This window comes from Phascolarctos cinereus, unplaced genomic scaffold (genome assembly GCF_003287225.1).
Source record: "Phascolarctos cinereus isolate Bilbo 61053 unplaced genomic scaffold, phaCin_HiC Scaffold_4;HRSCAF=312, whole genome shotgun sequence".
NCBI lineage: Eukaryota > Metazoa > Chordata > Mammalia > Diprotodontia > Phascolarctidae > Phascolarctos > Phascolarctos cinereus.
In genome coordinates, this window is record NW_027555847.1 from 126,929,858 (window position 1) to 126,948,222 (window position 18,365).

The following is an 18,365-nucleotide window of genomic DNA, read 5'->3' on the forward strand; positions in this document are numbered from 1 at the left end:
AGTCAGGGGAAGTCACTCTCTAACTCACCTCATATTCTAAGAACTTGCCAGAATCTTCTAGTGACATCTCCTCTCGCCTGGGTGGAGTGTCCCGGGTGGCCAGGGCCAAGCAGCGTAAGGTATCCCGGCCTGTGCCCCACTCCTTGATCACAGACATGATTTTGTCCTTCACTGGCATTGTTAGTGGCACCCTTGTTGTGCCAACTCGCACGTAATTACAACGGTCAATGACCCCCTCAGGAGCACCCTAAAAGAAAAGAAATAGACCTTAGAAACCTCTGCTCTTCCTCAAGAACGTGAAAGAGTATAAAGTAAGGTGACAGCTCGGCCTACCACTGCAAAGGACAGGAGACCAGTTGGGCTTTTGGTAACAGAGGGGGAGGGCCTTTCCTGGGGCCCAGGGAGCAGTTAATAGTACCACTCTGGGCTCTAACCTTGACAAACATCTTGTTTCCCACAGCAGCCCGGGAAGACTTGGCTGGGGAACAATAGACAGACATGGACTTCCTGTCACGGGAAAATTCCAAGGTGAATTCCTTCTTCATCAGCTGGCGGATCACCTGGAAAAGTGGAGGGGGAAAGAGGTTGGGTTTGAGTTCACGCGGAGATTAGACATAGATTGGCTGGGGTGGAGTGGGGAGGAAGACGATGAGACAGCATCATGAAATCAGGTTACACCACAGACCACAGAAGTCTGGAGACCACAGAAGACCACAGCCCAGAAGTATTAGTGTAGAACTAAGTTCGGTCCTTCATACAGGGATTTTCTTCAGTGTAGAGAATTTCCTCTCCCAGTCCTAGGGGTCTGTGTGAAGCACCCAGAGAAGCTAAGTAACTTCTGAGAGGAACACTACTAAGTTTCAGAGGTGGGATTTGAAGCCATGGCTTTCTGATTCTAAGCCCTGCACTCTAACCACTAGGCTATGATGCCTATGCAGATAGGATAAAGAGGGGAAAAAAGTCCTTCACTGTATCAGCATCATGTCTCATTTAGAGCACAACATAAACAGGCTAGAGCCATAAAAATGCCTTAACAAGTTAAGAATATGATGTAGGAGTAAAAGTGAAAGGAAATGAGATTATTTAGCCTGGAAGTAGGAAGTGATTTGGGGAAATAATGGTCTTCCTGCCAAACATTTTAAAGAATGGAAAGCTACTGGGGTAGTTAGGTGGCACAGTGGATATCTGGCCTTGGAGTCAGAAGGACCCAAGTTCGAACCCAGCCTCAGACACTTGACACTTACTAGCTGTGACCCTGGGCAAGTCACAAAAAAAAAAGGAAAGAAAAAAAACAAGAATGGAAACCAATTCTGTTCATCTCCACGAGGAAATGGTCTTTAAAATGTACTATGAAGGGCAGAAAGGGGTTAGAAACAATCATGGTAACTCATATTTCTGTGCCCTCTAAGGTTTATAAAATGCTGTCCTCACAATGACCCTGTTGGGGTAGATAAATATTATTATTCCCAATTAGAATGGCTGCACATGGAGTAAGTACTGGAGCTAGAATTCAAACTCAATTGTGACTCGAGTTTTGTGTCCTTCCTAATGCCCCACCCCCCATGGTTGAAGGGAGCTTCTTAGACTCACAGAGTTGCAGGCATTGGCCCTCTCCACCTTGGAGAGACTTCTCACATCTGTGTTGAAAACATTCATCTTCTCCACCAGGGTGGTGAGTGCCGTCTCTGTAGCCTCCCCAACCTTCTCATAAACACCTTTGGACTGATGTGAGTAGAAGTAACAGTAGAAATGGTTAGAGAATGTTTTCCATTCCCCAGATACCCATCTTCTCCTCACACACACACACACACACACACACACAGGAGAACAAATACAACTCCTATTAATAATGCTTAGAGAGAGAGAGAGAGAAAAGGGAGGTGGAAACCTACCATTTCCTCCCATCCCACCCCAAACCAGGAAAGAATTCAGCTTCTCCCACTTTTTCCTTGGATTTCCCTTTGTGCTGGCTGGAGGGCAATCACTGAGTAGGAGTTTAGCTTGGGAACTGAGGTTATTCATGGTCCTCACCTCATTGAAGTCCAAGGAGGAGTCATTGCAGAGGGCACAGATGGTGGCCAGCTCCACCAGCCCATCGTACTGACCTGCCCGCACTGGCTTATCGTTCTTCAAGCTGTGGGGGGTTGGGAGGGAGCATGAAGGGGAAAACAGAGGGAAAGGGAAAGGCAGAGAAGGACAGGGAATGGGGTGGATTGGAAAAGCAGTGAACAGGTGGTCAGAAAGGGATAGTAAAGAAAAGTGGTGGGTAACCCATGGAACATAGGACAGGGAAGGTAGGAGAGAGTAAGTCTGGAGGGGAAGGGAAGGAGAAGACAAAAATAGCAGAGGAAGGTAAAAGAAACAGTGATTGAATGTAGGACCCAGAGAGAGAGAGATTCTAGGCAAAAGGGTTATATGGAAGAAAGACAAGGCTGAAGGAAAAAGGGATAATCTGAAGGGTGGGGAGGGAAATCTTGGCCACTTACACTTCACCCTCAGGGGCATAAGTGGAACCAGTGATGGTAAATTCATTCAGAGAGCAGAAATCCCCATCGATCTTATCAATGACAAACATCTGCAGGAGGGAAAAGGGGAGACAGAATGGTTAAGAAAGAGCCTCCCTCAGATCTGATTAGGCAACCAAGACTGGATGCAGTCAGCAAGATGGGTAACCTTCACTATCTAGACAGATATCTAATTCTTGGCATCTCCCTTCTCTCTAAAAATGCCCTAAGCTCACTCCTGGAATTAGACATACAACAAAGAAGTTAGCTGTCAGTATTAAGGGAAGTATTTCTCCCCTCTCCCATATTTCCCAGACTAATGGTGGTATGAGCAGGCATCAAGCGTGCATATGCTTTTAGCTCACCTTAATCCTCCCCCACCAAATTTCCCTCAAGCTTTCCTTACACTCTGTAATCAGGGCAAGGATGGAGTCTTATTTATAACAGTGAGTATTCTAAAGTTAACATCAATCTATTCTGTTTTCGAAGCTGAGCCAGGGAAGTGGCCTGCCTGGGAGGCAGTGAGAGCGGCTGGGTTGAGAGGGAAGGGCCCTCTCCTTCTATAGGGTGAACACAGAGAAAGGGTGACCTCGGTCGACTCTGCATACTAAGTATCAGTGCCACCTTCAGTTAATGCTTTTTCAAGGGCAAAATAAGTGGTTGCAAGTAATAAGGGGTAAAGTGGGGGGAGTGCTAATCTGACACCTTATCCCACCCCAATCACTGGGAGCCAAGGGTTAACTGCCCTCCCAGAATCCACGGGGGATCCGTCCACTGACCTTGCAGACAGACATCTGGTTGGTGGTGAGGGTGCCTGTCTTATCAGAGCAGATGACTGAGGTGCAGCCCAGAGTTTCCACAGAGGGCAGGCTCCTCACAATTGCATTCTTTTTTGCCATCCGACGGGTGCCCAGGGCCAGACAGGTGGTGATGACAGCCGGCAGACCTGGAGGTCAGATGAGGGGGTAAGGAGTGAGGGGAGTCCCTAGAAGGGGCAGTCATGAGAGATAATAGGAAAATAAAGGGCCTGCTGTGGTGCCATCCCAGGTACATCATGGTACCCTGGAAAGAAGCCGTTGTGCTAAGGCATGACCAGACAATGAGGCGAATTGGGCACATTAGGGAACAGATGACGTTCTTCCATTTAGGGCCAGGTGGGGGCGCAGAGGGAACGGCTAAGGGACAGAACTCAGTAGGCAGGACAGACAGCAGGCAGATGGGGTGATGGGGAAGCAAAGGGGATGTAAAGGAGGTTTCTCACACCTTCGGGAATGGCCGCCACAGCCAAGGCCACAGCTATCTTGAAGTAGTAGATGGCACCGCGGAACCAGGAGCCCCCGTGGACAGGGTCATTGAAGTGGCCGATGTTGATGAGCCAGACGGCCACGCAGATCAAAGAGATGACCTTAGACAGCTGCTCCCCAAACTCATCCAGTTTCTGCTGCAGGGGCGTTTTATCCTGCTCCGTGGCTGCCATCTGGTCCCGAATTTTCCCAATCTCTGTGCTCACTCCGGTGGTTGCCACAATACCTACTGCCTTTCCTGCTGCAATGTTGGTGCCCTGGGAGGTGGGGACCAGACACAGATAAATCAGGCCAGGGGGACGGCACCATCTCCCATGCCCCACAGAGGCCTCTGATCTCACTGGAAGATGGGCACACTCTGGGAAGGACTGGTGAGGATTCTCCAACCTTCACCCTGACACAATTCCCTCATCTCCCACCACCTCCCACACTCCAGAGGGATAGCCCTGGCCCACTGCTCCTCCAGTGCCAGTGTGCCACAGCTGAGTCCGAGACACTCACCGAGAAAAGCATATTCTTCTTGTCCTGGTTGACAGCTCGTGGGTCAGGGACGGGATCTGTGTGCTTGATGACAGACACCGACTCACCTAAAGAGAAGGGGCAAGAGAGTTAACCTGATTCTGTTTCATCCTTCTGGTTTTACATTGCTCCTCTCCTTCTTGGAGTAAGCCTACTCCAAGGAACATCATTCTGTCAGTGCTCCCTCATTAAGCTCAAATGGCTCCAGGAATTAAGAAACTTGTCCTCTTTCCCAAGGACTCCCACTTGTTTTCTATCACTAAGGGACAGATCATGGTTTAAAAGAGTCAGGTTGAAGCATACTCTGGTAGGAGACACCCTTGCTTAAGTCCTGGACTCCCTCAGCCTGAAGAGGGACTCCCACCAATTCCCTGCCCTTCCTCCTCCATGGAGAAAGAGGTTGGACAGGATGATCTCTAAGGTTCTTTCCAGCTCTAAAAGTCTATGAGAAACAGGATATTATTTTCCAAACAATTTGTCGGGGTCCTTTGAGGTATAACAACATCCTAGCTTTCCTCCATGCCAGTTTTTGAAGTAAGGAGAGAAATAGATATTTTAGAGAAAGAAAACAGGATGAAGTCAAAATACCTGCACAGAGTATAATGCAGTTTGGAGTGGGGGATTTGAATGTAAAGATAGATGGATTGAGGACAGGTGAGGAGATAACACTCCCTCCTCCTCCCCACACCTCTCATGTATCCCAATAGACCCTCAGATGTCACAAACTGGAAAAGTTTGGAAAACACTGAAACAAAGGACAGTGGCCACCAGAAACCCTGCGAAGGATCTAGTCATTTGTCATTTTCCCCTATCCTGAGGATCTCTATCCCTCTGTGTTTCCAAGATTTTATCTTTCTCCTCTCTTTCTCATTCAAAGACCTTGTCTCTTCTTCCACCTAGTAGAACCTCTCACCTAGGCCACCTCTCACCTGTCAGGATGGACTGGTCAACCCGAAGGGTAGTGGATTTGATGGACAGGATACGGATATCTGCAGGAACTTTGTCACCCACTGTGGAGGGAAGAAAAAAAGTCAGTTGGAAGGAAAAACTTGTTTCTTTACTCCTGGAAACTGTGGGAGGAACAAGAGGAGAAAGAAAGATATATCTAGGGACAAAAGGATAACTTATTAGTAACAAGATGCATAAAGCGAAACTGAAACAGTACACTATGAACAAAATCCAGGCTACATTTGCAGCTAGGACATGAAATATTTGACAGAAAAAAAATTTTTTTGTATTAAATATCTCTGATAAGGGTCTGAAATTCAAGGTATATAAGAAACTATCACAAATAGATAAGACCAAGAACCATTCCCCAGTGGTCACAGGAGATAAACAAACATTTCCCCCTAAAAAACTGGAAACTATGAAAAACCATATAAAAGATTGTTCGAAATCACTCATAATAAAAGAGATGTGAATCAAAACAATTCTGAAGGTTCACCTCATACCCAGCACATTGGCGTGGATGATTAAAGATGTGAATAGTCAATTTTTGAAGTATTATGGAAAGCTACCCTATTGACAGAGGGAGGAGTTGGTCTAATCATTCTGGAAAGCAATCTGGAATTATGCTAAGAAAGTGACTAGAATTTCTACATCCTACTATGCCCACACTGCAAGGCATACATCCCAAAGAAGTCAAAAATAAGAACAAAGATCTCATTTATACACAAAATGTTGACAGTAGCATCTGGTTTTTTTTTTTTGGTAGTAGCAAAGAACTGAAAATGAACTAGGTGCCTATCAATTGGGCAACTAAATTATAACTAATAACTAAATTATAGTACATTCATGTTATGGAATATTACTGAAGTATAAGAAACAGTGAATATGAATATGGAGAAAAATGGGAACACAGATGAACTGAATGAGGCAAAGTCAAATAAGTGGAATCCAGGCAACAGCATACACAGTGACTACAACCATGTGAATGGAAAGAACATAAAAAAAAATGAAAGCTTTGTAATTATACAAACTGAACTTGGCCCTGAAGAAATTGTATGAGAATATGCTTTCTTCCCTTCTTTGCAGATGTGTAGTCCTGTGTGTGCAGGACATCTAATGTAGGACTTGTTGATGTATTTTAACTTTGATGAATTGCTTTTGTCCCCCATATTTAACTTTTAATTTTACATTATGAGAGTTGGCTCTCTGAATGAAGGATGAGGATCATATTCAAAAATGTCAATTATATAAAAGCAGAGGATAGGAACACCATGTGTGCGTGTGTGTGTGTGTGTGTGTGTGTACATAATTACATATATGTATGTATATTTTTTAATAAGGAAGCACTATGCTAAAAGGACCTGAGGATGGATAGGCAGAAAAGGTCAGAGAAAGAAATGAGAGGGAAAGACGAAATGAAGCCAAGTAAAAGAAGGAAGAAAAAAAAGGTAAACATGAGAGAAATAGATGAGCTTGAAAGAGAAGCTAGGGAAAGGAGGAAGAAACAGTCATGAAAGAGGGAAGGCAAAACAGGACTAAGAAAAACTTGAGAGAATGGGGAAAAATCAGACAAGACAAGATAAAGTGAAGGAGGGCAGAAGGAGAATAGTAAAGAGAAGAAGAGAAATGGTATGCCAGGAAATAAAGTGAGGGGAGAAAGTCAGATAAATTCATCACTTTCCCACTTCTGTGCCCTCCCCACTGGTCTCTGAAATTGAATTCCCACTCAACAAAGGTCACTTCTTCCAGGAAGTCTTCCCTGAATCCTCCACTTAGAAACAAAGTTCCTCCTCAGATTGCTGGTAGAATTTGGTTTTGAACCTCTTTAATAGTGGTCTGTGTCTTACCTTCCCACTAGACTTTATAAGGGTCTTAATCTTGGGTCCCTGAACTTAAAAAAAAAATTGACACAATTTCAAATATTTGTTTTCTTTGTAATCTTGTGTATTTTATTTTATGCATTTAAAAATATTATGAGAAGAGTTAGGGTTAGGCCTCACCAGACTGCTGAAGGGATCCATAATACAAAAGAGGTTTTTCTGTCTGTGAGTTCCATGAGGATTAGGACTATGTCTTCAAATTTCCCCACTGCCTAACACAATGCTCCACATGGGCACACAGTGGTGATTAATATTTGCTAAATAACTGACTGACTGAAAGAATGTGGGGCAGACTAACAATGAGATTGCAGATCATATGACTAGCAGCAGACAAGTTAGGGAAACAAGCCTGCTAATGAGCTTAGGGAAGGAAAAAAATGGAAAAAATTAAGCTAATGAAAGAACGAGTTGGGATAAAGAAAACAGGAGAAACTGAGGTAAGGGAGGAAGATGGGGAAAGAGAAAATGAGATAGAAAAATGGGGGAAGGAGGTGAAAGAAGAAAAAGAAAAAAGAGAGAGATGCACACACAGATTGGGAACAGAGAACATAGACTCAGAACTAGGAGACCCATGAGTATATCCATTAATACTAGGAATTCAGTACTGAACAGACAGATGTCATGCTGTGGGATGACGACCTCTCCAACTTAAAGACCTTTCAGGGAACAGAAAAACATTCTCTGGGACCTCAGCCTAACAAATTCAACCCTTCTGGATGGTCCTGGGGGGAAGGGTACACTCTTACTCTCCTTCCTTCCATTATAGGGGAGCAGGAAAACCACCCCAGTCATCCCTGGGACCACCCATCCTGAGGACAGAGGATACAAAGGAGGGAAGAAGCTGGCTGATGTCGGGACACCCTATCACCCTACCCGGGCAGTATTTATAGATAGTCATGGCCCTGGCTCCGAATCGCTGTGTTGGGGCACAGGAGGGAAATCCTCAGCACCCACCTCTCCGCTTGGCTCCCCTCCCCAGAATCTCCATACTCTCATAACAGGGTACTGGTACAGGGAGAGCATTTATATATGTCAGAGGGGCCTTAGGGATGGAGGGAAGCCCTGGGCAGAAGTGCAAATATAAAAACCGCTGAAGGGGACAGAATCCTCGTAATCTTAGCCGCCTGGCCCCCACCCCTCTCCCCAGTTAGGCATTAAGTGTCCCTCGGTTTCTAGGAGGCGGGGACACTCTTCAAACTCCCTCCCAACCCACAACCCTCCACCCCTCCCCAACACCGGTCTCGTGCTCTCTCAGTCGCCCATGTTTTCCATACATGGCCGGGGGCTTGATCTCTCTGCCACCCACACTCCTTCTCCTCTGAGACTCCTCAAGGGCACTGAGAGGTCAAGATTTATAGCTGACAAAGCTTGGGGTGGGGGAAGGAGGGGGAAGCTAAGCAAGGGGTGGGGGTGATGGGGCCCATTGGCAGGGCCCTGGGTACACCTGTTGCTAACAAGTGCCGGGTGAGGGAAGGGGGGGGCGGCAGGGGGTTCTGCTTTCAGCAACAGGGACAGGACTAGCTGTTCCTGTTGAGACTCTAGAAGGGGGCAGCTGCTGGGGGGCGCTGATGAGGGGAGAAGACTGAATGCCCTGGGGTGACCTCCTTAGGAGTCTGGGAAGGAGGAGCTAAGACTTTTCTACCTCTCCCTCCCAATCTCCTTGCACCTCAACTCCTCCATCTTAACCTTTCAACACTGACACCCCGCTCATTCAGACACATACACAGATGAACAAATTCTCTCTGTACACGCATACATACATATGCAACCCACAAGGCTCCCCCATTCCCTTCCTCTGCTCTCTTCCAGTCACAGGACGTAGAACTCACCAGCCACCTCCACGATGTCTCCGGGGACAATGTCCCGGGCCTTAATCCGCTGCACGGACTTCCTGTCAGCCCTGTACACTTTGCCCATCTCAGGCTCATACTCCTTAAGAGCTTCAATGGCATTCTCTGCATTACGCTCCTGCAGGGGAGATAGCACGGGAAAGAAAGGATGATTCAGCAGGTACCTTAAGAGGGAGGAAAGGACTGTAGAGTCTCAAGCAGGAAAGGAGAGCCAAGTAGGCAGCTGCAGGGGGTGGGGAATGGTAGTCAGGGAAGAAAAATGGGTCCTTGAAAGATGAGGGTAGCCTAGGAAGGAGAAAAGTTACAGAGGCATAAGTGTGAGGGGATACGTATCCTTAATGTTACCTAGGGAAAACAGAGGAATAACAGAGCAGTGGTACTAGTATTAGTATTTGCAGGCTGCTGGGATAGAGTAGAAGATGGAGAAATTATATGAGGATGGAAAGAAATGCTGATGTGGAACGGCTGCAGAGACGGAAAGTGAACAAGGAGGGAAAGGGAGAGAAAAGAAACAGCCAAGGGCTAGGGGACAGTCAGAAAACAGGGGACAGGAAAAATGGGCAGGAAAAAACAGGGTCTTTGGTGGTTGGGTGTGAGAAACTAGAATGGGAGGAAAGATACCTGGAGGCACCAGCAAGAAAGGAAACATAAAATGAGGGAGTCAGAAAGTGTTGGGATAAGGGAATGTTAAGGAGAGGAGGGCAAAAAGGCAGGGTGACTCATTAAAGGAGACAAAATAAAGAGGGATAAAGAAACTCAGTACAGGGTACCACACACAAGGGGTGAGAGGGAGTGATCCTGACCTGCCAAACCCCCACAATGGCATTGGCAATGAGGATGAGGAGGATAACGAAGGGCTCAACAAAAGCTGTGATGGTCTCCTCACCTTCCTCAAACCAGGCCAGCACCTGTGGGAGGGAGACAGAGTCCATGAGACTGCCCCAGAGAAGGGCAGGAAGGGGAAGGGTTCATTAAATGTGTACCACCAGCAGTCCGGGTAGTGGAAGGAGGGATGCAGATGCATATTCACACTTAACAACCATCCAGAGGGCTGCTGGCCACATTCATACGCATCAATGTGAGCTCATGTCCATCTCTCCCATGCAGACACACTAGCTCAGAGGCAGTGGGGAGCCCACAGAATAATAATTCATAGTCACGTAGCTTTTAAAGGTTTAAAGCACTTTCCTTATATCAATTGGGGGAGGTAAGTAGATATTGCAATTATTATTATTCCTATTTTACAGCTGAGGAAACTTGAGGCTCTATGGGTTTAAATAATTTTGCTTGTGGTTCTACAAGTGTCTTGAGGCTGGATTTGAATCCAGGTCTCTTGACTCCAAATCTATCAAGTCTAAACATTCTTAACACTATGCTTCTCAAAGCAGACATACACTCATACATACACACACACACACACACACACACACACACACACACACATGCACATGCACAAGCGTAAGGATGGATGATTTATTTCAGGTCTCTTTCTCTACACACTTGGGTTTGATTTTCTGTTCTGCAGAGATCACCCAAACTCCTCAGTCACTCCTTCCCCACAAAACTGTTTTGCACAAAACTCTACCCATTTGAACAGGCACTGCGACCCACCCCGCTGCCTGAGCCCTCCCTCCCAACCCCAGCCCAGGGTTTAGGGGAGGAGGGGGGCTCCAATTTCAAGAGAGCTGTGGAGAGATAGGATTACCGGGCCTCGTGCACACACACCCGGCCCCAGCTGTTTTCCCTGCCCAGCGACAGCTCCAGCAAATGTCAAGATACAAACTTGAGAGGGGAAAAGAAGGGCCCTGACAGCCAAGAAGAAAGGGAATCAGGGTGAGGAGGGAAAGGGACCTGGCGGACGAATTTCCAGAGGGCTGAAGGGATGATCAGTGAGTATGAGAGGGAGGGAGGAGCTGCTGCAGGGCCGGGGAAGGAAGAGATGTCATCCCAACCAGGGATGTGGTGGAGAGCTGGAGGGCAGGGGGGCAGCCGGAAGCTAGAGCCAAGGGAGAAATGGGGAGGGGTGAGGGAGAGCCGGGAACGGTAGGATGAGGAAGGAGATGCCCAGGGTGAGGGCAGGAGGGCTAGAGAATTTTCAAAAAGGAAAGAGATCGAGGCTGGAGGGACTCCAAGGTCAGGGCTTTTGCAGATTAATCTGGAGCCATAGAGAGAGCTGGGGGCTGCGGGGAGCTAGACCCTCAGCTGGGGTGTAGACCCTGGCCAAGAGTGGAGAGGAAGAGAAACTAGGGTTCAGTCATTTGGAAAATGAGGGCTGGGGGAAGCTGGGAAGAAAGGATCCAGGGCTGGGAGCCAGAGCGCGACCGAAGGCAGGCGAGCCGCTCATTCCGCGACGGCGCTCCGCGGTTCCCCCCTGGCCCAATCAGCGTGGAAGGATGGGGACTCCCTAGAAGCCCCAGCCTCCCCAGGGCTGGGGAACCTGGGCCCCAGAGCATGCCGGGAGTGGTGCTAACGAATCAGTCTGTCCTGCTGACCCGGGAGGGGGGCTGATTTATTATTATTATTTTTTTAATTGCCTTCACCTTTTAAGAGGCAGGCAGCGTGAGGTGTCCAATTCACGTTCCGGAGAGTTTTCCCAGGGAGAGCAGCCCGAGCCCAAGGGCAGGGGTGGCACTCCCAGTCCCTCACCTCACCCCCGTCTGCAGCCCCACCATCTGTCTCTGTTCCTCCCCATGGGTTCCTGAGCAGACCCTCAGGCTTCCTTCAAGCCTGCCCCGTCCCTGTGGTTGATGATGAGTCTCGGCGCTAAGCTGAGCGTCTCCTCCCTCCTTCCATCATCTTCCATCCTCCTCCTGATATAAAACCTCAGCGTGAGCCACTGCTATGAATCTATCGTCATTATTTATATAATGTACTTCTTCAGTACATGTTATGATATCGATGGAAATAATAACACAACCCTGTATAAGCTTTGATCCGCATTTTTCTCTCAACAATCGCTATCACCATTTTTGCGAGTAGGAAACAGGATTTGAGAGGGAAAAGAATTCCGTAACTGGTCCTTCCCTAGCTTCTCCCTCACCCCCAATTCTTTGTCACCTCATGGAAAGCACCCCTCCTCCCATGGTCCCCCAACCTCTTCCCCCTGTTCTCGTGCCATTTGCAGCACTTACAAAAGATATGCAGGCTGCCAGGAGAAGAATCCGAACGAGGAGGTCTTCAAACTGCTCTATCACCAGCTCCCACAGGGACTTGCCTGGGAGAGAAAGGCAGGGGAAGGGAGATTGCCACATCCAGGTAGCAACGAGCAAAGACAGAAATGCTGGATGCTTGGGATTAAAGATAGGGAAGAAAAAGGCAAGAGATGTGGGGTAACAAAGAGGGAGGGGGCTGAATCTGAGGGCCTGGAGAAATTAAAGTTCCCAGCCCTGAGCAACTCTTTATCCTAAGGAGCAAGAGACAGACCTCTGCAGGAAAGAGAGGAAATCAAGCTTACACTTCTGTCTAGAAGAGGGTGACATTCCTTCTTTTTTTGTCTTTTTTTTTGGGCAGGGAGTGGTGATGAGAAAAAGATGGACGGTGAACTAGGGCAAAAATGAGAAGCTCTTCCCTTCTGGTGGACTTTAATCGTTGACAAAAGGACTTTAAGGGCGAAGGCCTGTATATCAAAAGAAGCGGGGCAGAAAAAGAGGCTTGGGGGGAGGGAGTAAGAGAAGCGGAGGGAGAGATACAGGATTATTTGACTTACCTTCTTCTGCAGGGAGTTCTGGGATAGGATTGGGAGAGAAGAGAATAAAACAATTCATTTAGGACACAGTCTCTTCTGCCCAACATTTCCTCCACTCCCATAATACCACGGCCAAAGTGGAATGATTAGGCCACAGAAAGTGTGGCAAGCTATAAACGATCAGAACCTTGGAGATGCTACCCCACCAATTCCCACTTCCCTTCCAGAATTCAGTTGTGCTACAACTCAGTTTTCCCCCCAGAATCTCCGGGAAGGGATCATACTGAGGAAGACAGTCAGCTCCAATTCCAAATACTCACCATTGGGTCCATATTTCTCTAGATGTCTTTTAACTTGGTCAGGGGTGAGGCCAGAGTTCTCATTCACCCCAAAATAGGCCAGGCATTCTTCTGTGGTCTTGGCGTGTGCGGCCTCCATCTTGCTCCCTTCCTGGGGGCCAGGGGCCGGTGCGTTCTTCTAGGGGGTCTCTTTTACACGTGGGGAATTTCCTCCTTAGTCTCTCCACCTGCTTGTCTCTGTCTGTCTCTCTTCAGCCCCCCTGATGGGCTTGTCTCCCCTTCACGCAACTCTGACCCCCGTCCAACCTACAGCAGCCGGCCACCCCCCCAACCCCCAGCTGGCCCTTATGAGTGAGTTGAGGGGGTGCCCAACCCCCCCACCAGGCCCAGGATTGGCTGGCTAAGACCCTAACAGGAGGGGCCAGAAGAGAGAGGTATTTTTGCTGACAGAGGGGGAACAGTGGGGCTGCAGCCTGAGATGTCACTCATAAGGCCAGAGTGGCCCCTGCCCCAGGGAAAGAGGGGGCAGGGGGAGACTGAGACTATCTGTCTCTTGCATTTCTTATCTTCCCCCCAACTTCCCCTGCCTCCTCTCTCCATGAAATTCTAGCTTCCTCAATCCAATCTTATTCTTTTCCTTTCCAACCCCCTTTCAGCCCTTCCATCCTTTTTCCCCTCCCCCTCCATTTGTTCCCTCTACCACTATTCCCACCTGGATAGCTCAGCCTGTCCCTACTGCCCCATAACTTTCAGCATCTTCTTCATCCTAATGAAATAAAGGAGGAAACACATAGAGACTGGAACCAAGAGGTCAAGTGAAAGGGCCAGGGAAAACTAAGACAAAACTGGAAGGGAGATTGTCTACTGTGGGATAGGAGAGCGCAACTCTAGAGGGGCAAGTGGAAATGAGGAGGGGAGAGGGTCAAAGGGACAGGGCAGAAGGTGGTAACCCTACCCCAGGGAGGGGGGCAGCAGGAGCATCAACATGGGATTTAGTGTCCAAGTGCTGGTGAGTAGAGCCAGGACTGCATGTACCCCCTGCCAACACCACCTCCCCATATGCCCGCCTAAAGCCATGGGAAACACAAGGCCCTGCCCCACCATTCCTGATAGGGAATCCCCCCCACAAGGAAAATGGGATACCCAGCAACAGGGGTAACCCAAGAGGCTACAAAATGTGCTGATGGCACAAAGAGGAAAGACATATGGTCTGAAGGTTTAGAATGGGGGTAGAGATACCTTCCTAGACAAGGAAGGATAGAAACAATGATTCTTTCTCAAGCCATGGCTTCCTCCACACTGACAGGTCTTGACCCAAAACCTTATGGCTAATGTACAATTTTTACTGCTATCACCTGACTGTTGGCGTTACTCCCAGGTGAGAATTGGAAAAATTAAAACAGGAGAAATCTAAGGTCAGTAGAGAACAAAGATAATGGTTATATTGTGCTCAAGAGCTGGACAGATGCCTCAAGGAAAATCAGGGTAGGATGGACATTCATGGAGGATAACTAAATCAGGCTGGTATAGACAAAGGGAATGGGTGTGGGTATGACTGGGGAAGGTCAGATCTGGTGAAACAGTGACAGATGTAGGGGAAATCATGGGATTTTGAGCTGGAAGGGACCCTAGAGACTGTCTATTCCAATGCTCTCATTTTATAGATGAGAAAAATGAATTCCAGAAAGATGTCCACAATCACACAAGTAATAAGTGGCAGAACTGGGATTCAAACCCAGTTTTTCCAAATCCATCCATTTTTCCACTACACTACAGCTACCTTATTTGGAGAAGCCACGGGGGAGGGAAGCCCTAAAGGAGATAGCTGAGGGGAACAGACTAGAGGTGAGGGGCCAGTGGAACAAGAAGCAAACTGAACCTTAAGGAGAAAGGAGCAGGAGGCCCTGTTGTCAGGAGCCAGGCAGGACTGAAAGACTGGGTTCGAAGGCACAAGAAGTTTCTGAGCCCTGGATTCAGTGTCAGCCTCCCAGCAGTGGCAGCTGCTGTGAGCCAGCCCCCACCCTTGCCCCAGGGTGGAGCGTCTGGTTACCACTAGGCAACTGCTGAAGAATGGGGGAGGTAGGAGGGGACCTTGGGGGGTCAGGAGAAAAGAGTGTGGGTATTGGGGGCTGGTAAGAAGGGGTGGAGGAAAAGGAGAGGGAATGAGGAAGGCGATAGCCGAAGGGGCAAAGGAACGAAATGGTAGTGGAGCAAAGACAGGATGAGGATTAACCAGTGAAGGGTTAGAGGTGGGAAGGTCGTAGAAAGGAGTTGTGACCTTGGGCAAATCACTTCCCCTGTTCCTTCATTTTCCCATGTGTAGTACGAGGACGCCAAGCCAGTTGATTGTTCTTCTAAGGTCCATTTTGGCTCTAATAGTCTAAAGAAAAGTACAGGGAGAAGGGAGCCTGAGGAAAGGGGACTCCCTCACTTGGGAAAAACCAGAGTGCTTGGGGGGTGTGGGGGTGGGGAGAGATTTAGGAATGCTTCCCTCTTGAACCCTCCAGTACCCTACCACTCCTCTGCCTGGGCTGGAAGGGCAATCTCCAGGGTGAGGTGAGGACATAGCTCTCCTCCCCCTCCCCTTTTTCACAGCTTTGACTGTCTCTCCTCCACAGCTGAGTCCTTCCCTGACCTCTGGGGGGGGGAAGCGTGGGGGGGAGGTTGGAGTGTGGGGGCTACACAAAATGGGGCCATTATGTGAGAGAATTACACCCACAGGAATCAGACCTATCCCATGATCCCATGTTATCTGGGTCGAGAAGAGAGGTGTGAGAAGGCAAATTCACCATACCTAAGCTACTGCTCAGGCTAGTTTTTCCCCACCCTGGTTGAGTGACAGGGGCCACTGCCCGTCTTGAAGGAGCAAGAGTGACCAAACATGGAGAGGGGGGGAAAGAAGAAGGGAGGGAGAGAGGGAGGAAAGGGAAGGAAGGGAGGGAGGGGGAAGGAGGGAGAGAGAGAGAGAGGAGAGGAGAGGAGAGAGAATTAAAGGGGGCAAAGCCCTAAGTCCCCTAATTTTACAGATAAGAAAACTAGAGGCTCAGAAAGGAAAAACACTTTATCCAGTATCAAACTAGGGGAGATCAGAGGTGGAGAAGGAAAATGATTTAGAATATGACTAAGATTCTTTTCTGAGGACAGTCAAACACTTTCTGATTTGATTGAGGAAGGCATTCTCACACCTGTCCCTAAGGCTGGTAGGAAAAAAGGGCTCTGTCATCAACTGCCCTTGTCACTCTGGCAAATAACTTCTTTCTGCACCTCAGTTTTCCCATCTATAAAAACAAGGGGGTTGGACCAAAATTCTCAGGTACATTTCAGCTCTAACATCCCAGAGTCTGTGAGGAGGTGGTACGGCCCAGAGTTTCGGGAAAAGAAACAATTATCCAAATACAAGAACCCAGGAAGAAGGCCTTTGGATCCTGTGGGCCCTCTGTTCCCTGAAGAGTCCCCTTTTGCCTTACAAAGGCAATTTTCTGAAGACCAAAGGGGCAAGCAGGGAATATAATTTGTTCCTGGTCAGATTAGGTCTGAATCAGATCTTGTTAATCTCCGAAGTGGTGGAATTCTCATACTCCCCATTCATAACACCAAGATCTCCCAACTTTCCCCATCTTCAAAGGCTTGTTCCACCCCTCAGGTTCCCCTAACTGGATAATAAGGGAGCCCCAGAAAGAAGACCAAGTGGGAAAAATCAGCAACCTTCCGCCAGCTCTCTGCCCAGGGTATACTGCAGACTCCAGCTGTCTCCTGTCCATCTCCTGTCAGAACCAAAGGCTCAGAATAACAAGGTCACAAGAGTCTAGGGCCTGCTGGAGGAGGGGAGCTGGGACAGAAGGAAAGGGAGTGGCAAAGCCAAAGGAAAGGGAAGAACACAGGGCTGGAGCATCCCACTAGACTGAGGAGTGGTGGTAGCAGGGCAGGAACACAAGTGAAAAAGAGACAGGTGAAGGGCAGCACTGGCAAAACAGGGGGAGCAGCTCAGAAAGTTTGGAAATGGTCTTAGGCAGCTACTGTGGTATAACGTAAGGAGCACAGCATTCCCAGTCAGTAGTCCTGTGTCTGAATTCCAGCTCTGCTCCCATTACCTGTCTGACCTTATGCAAACCAGCTACCTGTTGGGGGCCCATTTACTCATCTTTAAAATCGGGGGGTTTGACTGGATGGCTCCTGCCAATTTTTTTTTCTCTCTAAAATGTTTTTAAATCCAACAATCCTCTGAACTTCTCCTGGGGGCCAGAGTAGCAAGGAGGCCCAGGAGCGCCCTCTTTTGGAGAAATGCACCACCAAAGACGGGAGCAGCCACAACTCAAGGAAATTCAGAATGTCAGAACTAGAAGGGTTCTCAAGACACCATCTAAGTCTAACCCCCTCATTTACAGAGGAGTAAACTGAGGCCCAAATAAATTGAGTGACTTCTCCAAGGTAACACATGTAACTGAGTAGCAGAGCTACTACAAGTTTCCCAGTCCCAGGCCAGATGCCTCCTTTCTCAAGAACCCAGAAACCCTGCTCCCAAGTCTGGCCTTTCCAGCCCAGATCAATGGCCATTACCTTTGACCTCTCCCAGAACAACCTATTTAGGAAAAAAGAAGCCACCCTCATGCCCTGGCTCTATGTACAGCTCTCCCACAGGGGTTGGAATTCCAGAACCAGAATGTTAAGAGTTGGAAGGGGCTTAAGAGCTGACTAGTCTGACATGGGAAGTGACAGGCACAAAGTCACCCAGAAAGTGGCTGATCCAGGACTCAAAAGCATATCTATGTGCACCTCCTGAGCCAATTATGTCCCCATCTCCAATTCCATTCTGTGATACAAACATTGGGCCAATGACCAGAAGAGAGCTGAGATAAACCTTTTTATTTGTTTCTCCATTTCACTTAAAAAAAAAATCCTTAATGTAGCTGATACAGCCTCTCCCCAATACATCACAGAGAGCTGTGAGAGGTATTGGAGAAATGGCCCACAGGGGGCGAGGCTGAGCACAATTGGCCCACCCCCAAAAGGAGGTAACGGATCCAAGTCCCCTGCCCAGGGAAAGGGGCAGCTTGGAGTGTGTCCTCTGGGAAGTTACTAATGGCTCTGTCCCTCTGTCCTGTACTATTCCTACCCCCTAGACAAATAGGGGCAAGGGAAGCATTTGTACCTCTCTGAGGAGGATCTGTCACGGGTCCTGGCCCAGGGCCAGGGAGAAAGGGGGAATTGGTTGTGTGGGGGTATTCATCCTTATAGGAAGGAGTACTGGTTATTGATGGCTCTGGAGCAGACCCCTTCCTCCCCGGCATTCCCTGGCTGCAACTGCAAGAAATGCACAAAAGGGGTCACTCCCACCTCCCCACCAGGCCCCTCTAGCCCTGAGGACTCCCTGTTTAG

The 18,365-nt window shown here is 48.4% G+C and overlaps 1 protein-coding gene across 6 annotated transcripts in view; it reads right to left on the reverse strand.

Moving 5' to 3' along the window:
• Nucleotides 1-18,221, reverse strand: part of ATP2A1 (ATPase sarcoplasmic/endoplasmic reticulum Ca2+ transporting 1) — a 22,370-nt gene extending 4,149 nt beyond the window's left edge. For 2 of the 6 annotated variants that reach the window (XM_021006882.2, XM_021006884.2), the window contains exons 1-14: nucleotides 13,011-13,677; nucleotides 12,712-12,729; nucleotides 12,137-12,219; nucleotides 9,809-9,913; nucleotides 8,985-9,123; nucleotides 5,257-5,337; nucleotides 4,310-4,395; nucleotides 3,768-4,065; nucleotides 3,284-3,450; nucleotides 2,487-2,575; nucleotides 2,032-2,134; nucleotides 1,591-1,722; nucleotides 435-560; nucleotides 29-247 (exon numbers count right to left, since the gene is read on the reverse strand). In XM_021006882.2, coding sequence (XP_020862541.1) covers nucleotides 29-247; nucleotides 435-560; nucleotides 1,591-1,722; nucleotides 2,032-2,134; nucleotides 2,487-2,575; nucleotides 3,284-3,450; nucleotides 3,768-4,065; nucleotides 4,310-4,395; nucleotides 5,257-5,337; nucleotides 8,985-9,123; nucleotides 9,809-9,913; nucleotides 12,137-12,219; nucleotides 12,712-12,729; nucleotides 13,011-13,128 — 1,764 coding nt within the window. In that variant the 5' untranslated portion in view covers nucleotides 13,129-13,677. The other 4 variants (XM_078152535.1, XM_021006883.2, XM_078152536.1 and 1 more) reach the window with 4 other exon arrangements.
• Between the last annotated feature and the right edge of the window lie 144 nt (nucleotides 18,222-18,365).